Source organism: Tyto alba, unplaced genomic scaffold, assembly GCF_018691265.1.
Source record: "Tyto alba isolate M040663 unplaced genomic scaffold, T.alba_DEE_v4.0 Super-Scaffold_7, whole genome shotgun sequence".
NCBI classification, from domain to species: domain Eukaryota; kingdom Metazoa; phylum Chordata; class Aves; order Strigiformes; family Tytonidae; genus Tyto; species Tyto alba.
Genome location: NW_024881328.1, coordinates 34,455,703 through 34,469,302, shown reverse-complemented (window position 1 = coordinate 34,469,302; position 13,600 = coordinate 34,455,703). Strand labels below are relative to the sequence as shown.

The 13,600-nt window shown below is 43.5% G+C and overlaps 1 protein-coding gene across 2 annotated transcripts in view; it reads right to left on the bottom strand.

The window, feature by feature from the left end:
- TMEFF2 (transmembrane protein with EGF like and two follistatin like domains 2) overlaps positions 1-13,600 on the bottom strand; it is a 136,008-nt gene that overhangs the window by 22,788 nt on the left and 99,620 nt on the right. The window contains exon 8 of one of the 2 annotated variants that reach the window (XM_042784171.1): positions 3,675-3,988. The exons of the other annotated variant lie outside the window; for it this stretch is intronic. Within the exon in view, the coding sequence (XP_042640105.1) occupies positions 3,957-3,988 (32 nt within the window). The 3' untranslated portion in view covers positions 3,675-3,956. Of the gene's footprint in view, positions 1-3,674; positions 3,989-13,600 lie in introns of those variants that run through there. 2 annotated transcript variants of the gene reach the window in all.

Genomic DNA, 13,600 nt, shown 5'->3' with positions numbered 1-13,600 from the left:
GACACTGTTACGGAGCTGTCACCTCTCCTTGTCTGATGACTGCAAACTCTTCCAGAGGCACAACGTCCCTGAAGTGACTTTTCCAGGGACCCAGCTCAGATTCTGCCCGCTGAAATAAGCCAACTGCAGGTGGGCTCTGGTTGCCTTGTGATGTCCATCTCCCATCAAACTCTTCTCTTCAGACCCCACGGCTCTCCCCACCTCTACGTGTCGATGTATTTTGGCGTGACAAGACACGACGCGAGCGCAGAGCTTTGCCCTGCTATTTCTTTCCATAAAGAGCAGAATAGCTTCTCTACACCACAGAGGTCCTGAGATTCATCACCGGTCACACAGTCCATTTTGAAGCACAGCCAGAAAAGTCTATTAAGAACATATTTTTTATAAATGAGTGCCTGCATTTACTATTTTTATATGCCCTCACCCATTATTATTGTCTTACAGAAGTGCCACAGAAGTGAGCTGTAGACATGGCATTTGTGTAAGTAAAGGGTTTGGTATTTTATCTTGGTGCTCACTCCTAGAGCTAATATTCAAAGTGGGAGAAGCTGAATGGAAAAGAAAGGGCAATTTCAGGAAATGGAAAATTTACTAAGAATAAAAATGGATGAAAAAGGTGTACAGAGAAATCATGAAGCCATTAAACTCAATAGCCATTCTCCCACTAGCTTTAGCAAGGATGGAATTTTACCTACTGCCTCTTTAAATCTTATTCACTCTTATAACTGTGTTTTAAACCAAACAGCTGACATCCAAGCCCAGCCAAGGCCCTTTAAATCACTGAAATGCAGAATGGAAAAAAATCTGCAGTGCCAGATGTGTCTAAAAACAGTCACAGTTCTTGTTGAGGCAATCTGCAGAGGAAAATGTTTAGCATATATCATGCCTGACAAAATACTAATAGTTTATCAGTTTTGATATTATAGACTAATAACAAATCCTTCCATGGCTACTCCATTTGCAGAGCACAGAGACAGGCTAGACTTCTGCTACTTGATTTTAGAACAGTTTTTTATTTAATCCTTTCCCATCCTAGATAGATGGAAGTATACTTCCATCATTAAATGAAACTGTAAATGAAATACCCCAGGAAGGGGGTGTTTTTGATGTACACCTGACACAGCTTAGACAAAATAAAAGAGGGAGATTAAAACCATAGGGAAGGTTTTAATTTTTTTTTTTCCTTCCTGAAAATGTAACGCTGTCTAAAATGGCTAAGGCTGGTGATAGCAGCAATAGGCAAAGAAGTGCATTTCGATTCAGTGCTGATAACATTCTGAAATGCACTGCCACTGGTTCTGTAATAGCACATTTTGTCTACAGCTGTTGTACTTTCAGGAAGAGAGTTTCACACTAACTTAACACTCATGGATACATGGTAAAATGACAGCCCAAGTGTGTAAGAAGTCACCTTGCTAAGCAGGTAAATGCTGCTTTTCAAATCTGAGTTATTAAGAGCACTTTGGCTTGCACGGTGGTGCAGACGTGTGCCTCAAACTGCCGAGGCTGGGCTTCTCCTGAGTGCAGAGACGTGCTTCTATGGACAGAAGCATGGGAGAAGGTAAAGCTGATATTCAAAATGCTGCATCTCCCACAGCCCATCCTACTTCTTATAAACCATGTCCATTTTTCTTAAGTAACAAATCTGTGTCACTAGCGGTTTCGGTGTCTTATACACTAAATATTAAGAAATACAAAAAGAATAGTTATGTTGCAATGCTTGAACAAGCAGTGCAAGATGCGGGTTTTAGCAGATGTATTCAATGAAAAGAAGTGGAACCATCAGCAAAGTGAAACTGATGTGGCAAGATATTTGTCTGTCTTTACTCAAATCTATTAAACTAGGCAAAATTGCTACTTGTCTCCATGTCGTCTAATTTTGAAGATCTATTAGAAAAAAACACACCAGCCCTTTCTTTTCTTCCCCAACTGCATTTCTCTTCATGCTACCAGATGCATTTATACTTCCTGAGCTTAGGTGAAAGCCTTTGTTATCTTAAGGCTCAGGTTACCATTTCATGTGTCTAAATGATCAAATTATCTTGTGTTTGTATTGTAATTTGACATGATGATACTCATTCTAGAAAAGACGATGTTTCAGTCAGTTCTAAGGAGCAACTTTTCTTGCTATACAACTTATTTATTACAACTGTCATATGCTTTCATCTCATGGCATTTTGATATCTAATGTTTCATTAAGAATGCCAAAACATCCCATGAAACAAAATTCTGAAGAAATTCAGTTCTATGAATATTTCAAAGTAATTTTTTTTTCTTTTTTTAACATTTCAGAGTAGATCAAACACAAATATTTAAATGTTGATGCTCCCTGAAAACGGATACTCTAGCATCTCATTGTAACTTTAACTCTCAAATCCTTGGGAAGGCTCTGTAATTCCTAACAGCAGATTTACAGAAACTAGGCCTAAAATATTGCTGCTAGGCATAAAAATACACTGTGGTTCTCCTTAATATCCATTAACTAATTCAAACTAGTGTCATGGATGGCAAACAGCTGCTGTGCACCATCTTGAACAGCATCCTTCAAGAATGACTCTTGAGCTAATCAAAGTTCCTGGAGCCCAGAGGAAGGGTGGAACTGAGGGTGAGTAAAATAGCTCCCCAGAACCAGACACTGGGATGAAACTTTCCTAGCCTATTCCTGGGGAAGATTGACAGAGTCTCATCTCAAATACTTCTTTTACCTTCCTTTCTTGTAGGGGAGGCAGAAGTGTTGAGAAAGGAAAGAAGATGCTATCAAGAGGGAAATGCCTTCACCAAGAGGTCAAAAGGCCAAAGACAATTGGTATCTACCATCTTCCTGGCATGTGGATGAAGTGCTAGGAGTTACAGACCAATACGTAGAAGAGCAGCACAGTTGACACAGGGTGGAAACCAGCTGTTGTAGCAGAGCACTGGATGAGATACGTGTGCCACCACCCTGCATCACAGTAAGTCCCAGACTGTACCCACATGTTTTCATTGGTCCTACAGAAGAACCAGGCTGCACAGTTTTTCTAGACTCCAAAGGCAGGAGAATCTAAGCTTCCCTGTGACTTCAGATGTGAGGTGGTGTCATCGTTTGAACCTGGTCAGCAGCCAACTACCCCGCAGCCGCTCACTCACCCTCCCCCCTCACCTGGGAATGGGGAGGGAATTGGAGGGGTAAAGGGAGACTCGCAGGTTGATATAGAAACAGTTTAATAATGGTAATAAAATAGTAACAATGACAGCAATAGAAAATATAAACAAGCAATGCACAATGCAATTGCTCACAACACGCTGACCAATACCCAGCCCGTTCCCGGCCAGCGATCCTGAATACCAAGATCCCACAATCGCAATCCTGGAAGTGAGAGAGCCTCCCTTCCCAATCACTTCTCCTCTATATAGTGAGCATGACATTACATGATATGGAATATTTCATTGGCCAATTTGGGTCTGGTGCTCTGGCCGTGCTCCCCCCCTGCTTCTTGTGCACTTGCAGGACACGGGGAGTTGGAGAGTCCTTGAAATCTCAGTAGCAGCTGAAAACATCAGTGTGCTATCAGCATTCTTCTCATACCAAACCCAATGCTGAATCCAAAACACAGCGCTATTCTAGTTACCAAAAAGGAACATTAACTCCATTCCAGCCCAAACCAGGACAAGTGGGTTTGGGGCTGTCTGCAGTAAATTCAAATACAGATCTGTGAAAGCCACTTCATGGCGGTTAATACAGAGCCCTGTTATTTAATGCTGGTATATCTCAAAGGAGTGGCCTGCAAGTGAGGGCTGTTCTCATCTAAGAAGTGGCAAAGACACAGTATTAACTCGGTGCCACAATGTGATTTAGTCAGATAGAAGTTGACCTTTTTTTGATAACTGTAAATCCTTTCACAATGGCAGAGCCTGCATCCTCTGCAGGGCCAAGTGCACATTCCATATGTTCAAGGCAGCCGAACACTGGTTGTAGATCACGGTGCTGGATCTTCATTTCCATAAACCCCTGAAAACAAAGGTTGGGAAAAACAAATTCTGGGAGTGGCTTTAACTAGAGTAAAACAACTAGCATGACTGCAAACCATGGAACTGTTTTTCCAAGAGTCCCTTCCTGCATTCATTCCTTCTGGGTATCCCTTCTCACTAGAGATCCTATTTAGAAAGAAGGTATCTGGTTAGAGACAGCTTGAGAAATCAGGCACAATTCAAGCTGTGGTGAGTTTTAGGGATCACACTTTTATGTGCATGCAGGAAAGCGTCTTCTTTTTCTGCAAGCTCTACCTCCCTTTGAGCTTATTCATTTTTCTGATCAAAACACAGATACTGAGCGGAGGACAAAAAGATCAGCAGGTACTGAAAGGCTCAGACTTGCTCCGGAAGACAGGTTTCTATGCACCAAGTAAGACAAAATGTATGTAAACAATACATGATATCTTTATAGGACACAAACAGAAGAATCTATAGAAATGCCTATGGGAACTCAGGTCTGCTCATCTCTATTGCACATACAATTTCTGGGTTTATCCATAACCTTTAACTAAACAAAATGTTACAGAAGACTGCTTTACATGATAGTATAAGGGAAAAAAACAACCAGTAAGGTAAACAGTCTTGGGGAAGCAGAAGAAGTGGGAGCCAGTGTTTGGAGCAAACTTTATGAATTTTGCAGTTCTGGTGGAAACCCCAGATAGAAAAACATACTTGCATTGCAAACTCCACCCTCACCCCAAATCTTGATGAAGTTTCACACCTGAATTCATTTCCGGGACTTAATACTTAAGGGATGACAACAGTAAAACAGCCTGGTCCAATTTTGTATTTTGTAGGCTACCCATGCCAGTATCAGTGTTACAAGTTGGTATTTGCTTTTCCTGTTTATTTCTGAAAGATCAAATTCTTAGCCTGGTGTCCAGGCTAAGAATCATCTATCTGGACTTGTGCAAAGCATTTAACAGTGTCCCCCATGACATCCTTGTTTCTAAATTGGAGAGACATGGGTTTGACAGTTGGACCACTCAGTGGATAAGGAATTGGATGGTTGCACTCAAAGGGTTGAGGTCAACAGCTCCATGTCCAAGTGGAGAGCAGTGATGAGGGACATTCCTCAGGGTCAGTGTTGGGACCGGTGCTGTTTAACATCTTGGTTGGAGACATGGACAGTGGGATCGAGGGCACCCTCAGCAAGTTCACTGCTGACACCGAGCTGTGTGGTGGGGTGACAGGCTGGAGGGCAGGGATGGCATCCAGAGGGACCTGGGCAGGCTGGAGAGGGGGGCCCGGGCAAACCTCGTGAAGATCAAGAAGGCCAAGTGCAAGGTCCTGCATGTGGGTCGGGGCAATCCCAAGCACAAATCCAGGCTGGGTGAGGAGTGGCTGGAGAGCAGCCCTGTGGAGAAGGACCTGGAGGTGTTGGTGGATGGAAAACTGACCGTGAGCCAGCAATGAGCGCTCGCAGCCCAGAAACCACCCGTGTCCTGGGCTGCATCCAGAGAAGTGTGGCCAGCAGGTCGAGGGAGGGGGTTCTCCTCTACTCAGCTCGTGTGAGACCCCACCTGCAGTGCTGGGTCCAGCTCTGGGGCCCCCAACATAAGGAGGACACGGACCTGCTTGAGTGGGTCCAGAGGAGGACATGAAGATGCTGGGGGGGCTGGAGCACCTCCCCTGTGAGGCCGGGCTGAGAGAGCTGGGGGGGTTCAGCCTGGAGAAGAGAAGGCTTTGGGGAGACCTTAGAGTGGCCTCCCAGTGCTTGAAGGGGGGACAGGAAAGCTGGGGAGGGACTTTTTCAGGGAGGGAAATGATAGGACGAGGGATAATGGTTTTAAAGTGAAAGAGGGTAGATTTAGATTAGATATAATGAAGAAACTCTTCCCTGTGCGGGTGGTGAGGCGCTGGCCCAGGGTGCCCAGAGCAGCTGTGGCTGCCCCCTCCCTGGAAGGGTTCAAGGCCAGGTTGGACGGGGCTGGGAGCACCCTGGGCTGGGGGAAGGGGGCCCTGCCCGGGGCAGGGGTTTGGGACTAGGTGATCTTTAAGGTCCCTTCCAACCCAAAGTATTCTATGATTCTATGATCACATACTGAATTTTCAGGCCATGAAGCTTCTATGCAAATCAAATAGCTTTCTGTATAATGTTCACTCACAACATTACTGAATTTGTTTATTATGGGAAGAAAGCACAAATGAATTCTGCAACTTTTGATTCAAATTCATTAGTGACTAAATTAAGGGCTAGGCTTTACAGGCACAAATGGAAATGCTCTTTTTCCTTGAGCTACATCAGTCTAGGTAAAGAGATGTCTAGCAGCTCACCTGAGACCTAATTTAAGTTTTAATGCTAACAATTACAGGTTCCATGAGCATGACACTGGGAAATTGTAAGTAATGAAAAGGCACAATTTCTCTCATTATAAAACCACAAAAAACCGCAGAAATCAAAAAAACCAAGGCACATTTTACCAAGCTTAGCATATGCGATTCAAAGTTAAACGAGAACTCTCATAAAAAGTGAGGTATTCTCCTGAGGCTGGCGGATTAAATGAGCAATATTTCTCTCTCCCTATTCCTTATTTTTAAAATCTCCATAAGCCTGTTTTGATTTTGCATGCTCCTCAGGAAAAGACTGTTAAGAGTAAGTGCTGTTAAATCATATGGCACAGCACTCCGGTGTGCTGTGGCTTCCCTCCTGGCATGGGACTTGTTTGTGAGGCTATTACGTGACCTCTACAACAGTGTGTCTGTCTCCTACTCCAAAAAAGCTACGCAGATTTCAGTAAGATGGAGCCAAGAAGGATCTAAAGATAAATTTGAGAGTGCCCCATAGAAGAGAAACACTTGGGGTAGCCTATGCTGCAGTGCCCACTACTAGACAATTGCATTAATGCCCTGTTTTTTTGTATTTTAAAAATCAAGCATCCGGTCCTCTTGATGACACAGAAAAATGCTGGAGCAGGACTTTCTGCACTCCACCTTTTGAAAACTGGGAGTTAAATTACAAAAAAAAAAAACCCACCAGCTGCTATTTTTCATTTCAAAGAGCACCCTGGAAAAGTGAAGGTTTGGGGGCCAAGTGAGTATTTGGGACTGACACTGCTGGCTACTTAGACTTTATTTCAGAAGTATCTGACAAGTAAGATTTATTAACCTACCAACTGGCCTCTATCTCTACTTTTAAAATTTTCTTTTAGGTATCAACCACAGTGGAGGAGCTGCAAGGCAGCAGAAGGGCTGGAGACCACCATGCTATCAGAATACGGTGATCTCTCTCGCTTTTGAAAATCAGAAGAATCCCAGAACAGGAAGAGTTTTCTTATCTGTTTTACAGTATTCCACAAATTAAACTAAGCCACACACAGTTACTATTCCTGAGTAAACACTACACTGTTTTTCGTGATGGTAAATTTGACCTTGATTTTGGAAGCTTCCAGGTTCCACGCTATGAGCCATTTCTTCTGTTCTACTTTTTGAAAACTTTTCTATCAGGAGTGACTGGATTAGGTAGGCAAAACAAGACCAAAATGCCTTTTCCACCTGACTCTATTAGGAAATTATTTTATAAGTGGAGATTGGCTCTTTTCTTATATCATCTTGAGTTTATGTGCCGCAGACTTCAGCTATTTGTAGACGTCGATGTTTCTGAATGATCAGACATCTTAAAGGACATTCAGGTGTGTGGGGCGTAACAGGGTCAGGTCTCCCAGAGGGAGATACCCTCACTGCTTTCCTCGAGTCACAGGCCAAAAAAACCTAAATTGTATGCCCTGAAATACAATGTATGCTGTTTTTTTTTTTTTTTTTCCTTTGTTTTATAGAGCTCATCTGCCACCTTTTGTGGACATTCATTGTGCATAGAACTTACCCATATCTCCATAAAACCTTGCACTTATAAATGCAATTAACAATTGCAGCAATGTTTGAAAGCTTCATATTTTTAAATAAATGTATGAATTGTATTATTCTTGTACTCCCAAGTACCAGGAGTGTGCATGCCTATGTGTGTGAGTGCAGGTGGAGGCTGCAGCTAGACAACATTCATGCTGCCACACAGCTGTCAAAATATTCAAATGTGTTTTTTTTCAATTTTTAAATGATTTGATGGAAAAGAAGGAACACTTCCTAAATAATCTATTTGTTTAGTGCAACAACCTCTGACTTGGAGTCTGCAGAATCAAAAGCCAAGCAAATCTGCATATGCAAGGATGCAATTTCCCCAGCGTTTTTACAAAGCTGCTGATGAGAAATGGTTTCTCTCTAGCTGTGATGGATGTGCACTGCTCAGCTCTATGTCTCACTTGCTAATTCCATTAAGAAGAAAGGAAAGCCTGGTTCACAAAGACAGAGCAAAACTGCATGATAGTTTATATCCCATAGGTAAGCTCTGGGGCTTTATTATTCTTCACCAGTTTAGGAAATGGCTGACATGGTAGTAGACACAAAATTTAATTTAAAGGGACAACGTCAAGTGGTTTACACTGAAAACTTAACCTAGTTTGAAAATGGTATAATCTGGAGAAGGAATCTGTTCTGAAGTTCTCATATTTTATTCCCGGGGGAAAGAAAAAAAAATAAATAAGAGTCACTCTATAGAAAGCCAGTGCTGCTGTCTGATTCCTGGCTGCTCTCCAGGCCTATTACAGACAATGAAGACTGTGACTGAATTTGGCGGGCTCTGTATCGAGCCTGTGAAGAAAGGGATGTATGCCACCCCAGTGCTTCTCACATGTGCTGGGTCAGTGCACTGCTGCCAGTTCTCCACATTTTCTTTGATAGGCACAACTTGTTCTCCTGTCCAAAGGGATCAGAAGCTAACAATGCAGAGTGGTGGGTTTTGGTGGAGTTTTAGGATAGTTTTATCTTCTCAGACATCAAATACTATGTTGTATTTATTTTGGAGTCCAGCACTTTTGGACTTTAGAAGAGACTCTCTGAAGAGCCCAAGACTCTTCTTCATCCTTGGAGTGGGGAATCTGCAATGGCTCCCACAGCCTTCATCCCACAGCCCTGGCCGAGTCAGCCCTGGCCCCAAGATGATGTGTTGACACAGATGGATTTTGCCCTTTTTGGTGGAGCATTCAGTTTGCTTGGGCAACACAGCCATCTGCCGGATTACTCGCCCGAGCACCTCTGGTAGTGCCAGGAGGGCCCCACTGCCAGAAAGCAGTCTGAAAAAGATCTAAGATTGTCAAGTAGATTTAAAATCCCACGGGAAACTAGGGGGGAGAGCAGGGATCAGAGCAGCCATGAGCAGACACGCAGCATTTTGTGCTCATTAGCGTTTCCCGGGCACAGCAACAGTATCAGCAAGAGGGGCCACGGCATCGCCTGCAAGAGAGTCCCCGGACTATCCAAGACCACAGAAGGCATCACCTGAGGCTGCTGCCAAGGGAAAGTTTATCGCTGTCAAGGAACCCAAAAATACGGCTCGAAGTGACCCTTTGCGGATGCACGTTTTTCTCCAAAAGAGACTATCAGGGCTGAGAACGCCTTCTTCCCCTTTCCATCAGCTTTGCTGCACTGTTGGCTTTCGGCTGCTGAGACTTGATCTAATCAATGCTCATGTAGGGAGGTTTGTCTGGCCTGGAAGATGATATTACTGAATAGGTCTATCAAATTTGTCAGTGTCTTCACTGACAACTTTCATGAATATATAACATTGAAATATGGCTCATCCATACTGACTTATTATTTACAGGGCTCAAAACGGCTTGAAAAAAATCTCTGTGATTTGATAATGAGAAAGGATAAAGCCAGTTAGGGAGATAATTGCTAATATCCAGATCTTAAGAAGGGAATATAAATATTGAAGAATAAAAATAAATAGGCAAATGAATAAACAAGATGAAAACTCCTTGATTGTCTAGACTCCGAATGCAAAAATGCCACCGAAACAGCCAACTTCTTTACGCATATAATGGGGAAATTCAAGAAAACATCAATCATGGGACTTTCAGCTCAGACACTACATTCCAAAATATACATTACATCTGAAATGTTTAAAAATGCTCTCTCATGGAAATTTCAAGATAAAGTGTCTTTCTATTGGATTTGAGGGAAAAATCCCACCCATTCATTTATTGACTAAAACCAAATCTTATTTCACAAACTTGATCAGCGTCAGCAACCTGCCATTTGTTGAAGAGAGTGAAAATCCCCCCAAGTCCGATAAATACTTTGTGGTTTCAGCAAAACGAGAGGCCGGAATTGCACAAAGAGAGACACAAACACTCGCTCGTGCAGACGCGGTGCTGACACGTATTGCCCACGCAGCCACGGCAAGAGTGGACTGGTGAGCCTGGAGAGGTGGACACCGTCAGGGAAGGGCCACCCATGGCTCACCCTCCCCACATTTGCTTTGCTGGAAAAGGGGACACTGCTTGCTGGGTGCCTCTGACATTAGTCAGGTACTGCCAGTATTACATTAAATCTCGCCTGGGTAAAGTAAGAGCCCTTAAAAAAACAAGGTGATGCAAACTTAATGTAAAGATTTACGATCCAAAGGAATGAGTACTCTTGGCTTTGCAAACTGAAAGCTTTGTGCGTTATTTGCAAGTATCAGCGGGCTTGAAAGAACAGGAGGGAGCAAAGACACTGATTGAACAGACGGTTTGAATAGTTCGATATGAAAAAAATCAGCTGGGTGTTGGGACTTGTGGTTGTTCGCAAAGCTGCTGCCTTTCTGGGACCCCACATAGAGCGTGCGGGGGTGTTTATGGAAAAACCCGCACCACTCAGCTACCACAATCTCTGCAAAGAGCATTTGGCACTGCTGCATTAGCATAATTGACAACATCAATTATGCCCACTGCTATTTTCTCCCCTGGGAAAGTCAGTCCATAAAAGTCAATGTTTTTAAAAGCGTGTAGTGCTCACGGTCTTGGCGATTTTTAGTGCCATTAAATGGTAGAGAACAAAGGTATTCTCTGGAAAAGCGCAGGCTCAGGGAAATTGCTTCAGAGGCATGGTGGATGAGGAACTGCTTTTTCACACAAAGCTCCCCACGGGCAGGGCAGCATTTCCCTTCTGAGGAGATACGAAGGTGTGAAAAATGTAGTGCATACCACATTCCTATTATAGACATCAACGAATGTTTCTGCACTTTAAAGAACATGAGGACGGCATGGAGCTTCCTGCCTGGCAAACACTGAAGCCTGAATGTTCACCAAGCTGAAGTTTTATACTGCTGTCTTCCTTTTTACCAACTATTTCTAAAAGACGGGAGCTGTTACAGCTTTTTGATGCAGCGGTCCCTTTCCCCTAGGGTCTCCCAGCAGGTTTATGCCCCAAACATACACTGGAGACATGTGGATTGCCCTGCGTGAACTTGCAACTTCCTTCCTATATGCTGTCACTGTACGTAAAAATGAAAAAACTTAAGCAAGAATAATAGGTATGTGCACAAAAAGAAGACATCAGCTGGTGCAAGTGGTTCAGGATAAATCAATGGATGGGACCCGATGAGACCCACCCAGGGGACACAGCTGCTGTCCTCGAGAAGCCCGTTGGGACCTGAGCCATACCAGAAGCCTCGAGGAGCTGCTTGCTAAGGTGCAATGACGGTGTCTTCTTGGGCCAAAGAAGAACCTACTGGACCTCCCTGCTGATTCAGAATGTCTCCATCCCTCCCATGGCTCTAGGGGAGTGAGGTGCCCTGTCTCCTCTCCACAGGCGCGCGTCACCTCTCGCTGGACCATCTGTTCCCATACTCCTGACTTCTTGGCACCTGGAAACCATCTCCACCACAGACCGGGTCCTCTGTGCTGTAGCTCTGCCCTCCCCCCTGCCCAATCACTCAGTTTCCTCCTGTGTGCCCTGCTTGACTCCTAGCCCCTGACAACGTTTTGCTGCAATCAATTTTCTTCTACCCACCATCTCTCCTCTCAAGCGTGGGCTGAAATATCATCTCTCTCCTAAGCAAGAGCTGTTCCATTCCTCCTGCCCACTTGAGCGGAAGGTGCCTTCTGTGCGCCTCTTCCTCCGTGACCCGTGACTTGGCTTTCTCTTGTCATCGCTGTGATCTCATCCTCCTCCCTAATCCTCAACCTTCCTTTCCTCCCTTCTTCTTACAACTCAGTTGCTTCATGCTTAAATGTGCTGTCTCCTCTCTAGGTGATGTGGGTCACTGCCATCCTAAATCTAAACCACCCCAGTAGCAGAGTAGGGCAGGTTGTACAATTTTTCAAATGGGGCTGCAGGCCTCTGTCTTGATTCGGGAATGACAGTGCTCTCCTCAGTTCTCCAGCAAGGAAGAGGAAGGATTTAACACAACAGTATTACTTGCCCTTATTTCTAACTTAAAATAAATCATTTTGGCCTACTTGGCTGCATCTCCTGACCATCATCACAGGATACAACCTCAGTCCTTCCAGCCTTTTCAGAAAACTGACTGCTGTCTCCCAGAAAAAAAAGCTGAGAGTAATCAAGGGTTTGGGGAGAGAGACTGAAGACTTTTCTGTCTTTGCATGACTCTCACTTCACCCGTGAAAGGGCTCCTTGGCAGTAGGAAACACCTGGACCATGGCTCATCTTTGTTCTTTTGGAAATTAATCTCATCATTTATTTTCCATAGAAATTTCTACCCTCTCTGCTTCGTGCTGCAGCCACCCCCAACACCTAGCACTCCTCTGCCTCACCGAGACATCATTTATTCATAGCTCTATGTTTTAATCATCATGCACCATTTTTAAGTAGGAACAGAACGATCATTTCTAACGGCTAGGTACTCTGTTAACACAGGGACATCATGCACAAAGGGCCCTCACAAGAGATGACCAGCTGAATTAACCACTGCCAGAGGACTGTCACGGTAAGAAAAACGTTAAGACCTGTGAAACCATCCGCTGGATTTCACCTAAGCCATGCAGCAAGCTGCTCAGGTAAACCCAGTGATCTGCACCTACTCTCTCTAAACACTTTCAAACCACAAAAATACCACCAACTTAAGCAATGAATGCACCACCTAACCCATTTTCACAATACTTTCCCAAAGGCTTGAATTCTCAGTGCGAGCTGTGAACATTTGCATGCACATGCATGCGCACACACACATCCAATTTCAGACCTCCCAGGCAAAGAGTGTGAAAAACGTCTCCCAGATCTCACTAGTATTTACATGTTTTTAATTTTAAATACCATATAAGGCTATTCAGCCATTATATTTTATTGTAGCTTCTCAATAAATTAAAACCATTTACCACTTAAAAAACCCATTGTACGAACCTTATTAACTTCTGACGGGTAATATTATCTATTATTGCAATGTTCCATGGAATCACAGCTATGTTATGCTCTGGATTTTCACTTTTTTAAACACGTATATCGTGACAAAAATATGCATAAACTAGTGCACTCATACAATAATATTCAATAATGTTTGCTATTTCTGACAAATAGTTAGCAGTACTTATTTATTCTGTCAGAACAGGTGTTTTATGGCCAGAATATCTGTACATTGATGAAAACGGAAGAAGCCCATTTATTAAGAAGAAAGAGAGTTTCTAGCAAAAGAAAGAGTAATGTGAAGACAGTGTTTTCTTAAAGTAAACCAAGAAAACCATACTAGAAGAAGAGGACACCTCACCTTGGCAAACAGAGGAGAAAAGAGACTTACACGGTTCCTGCGAATTGT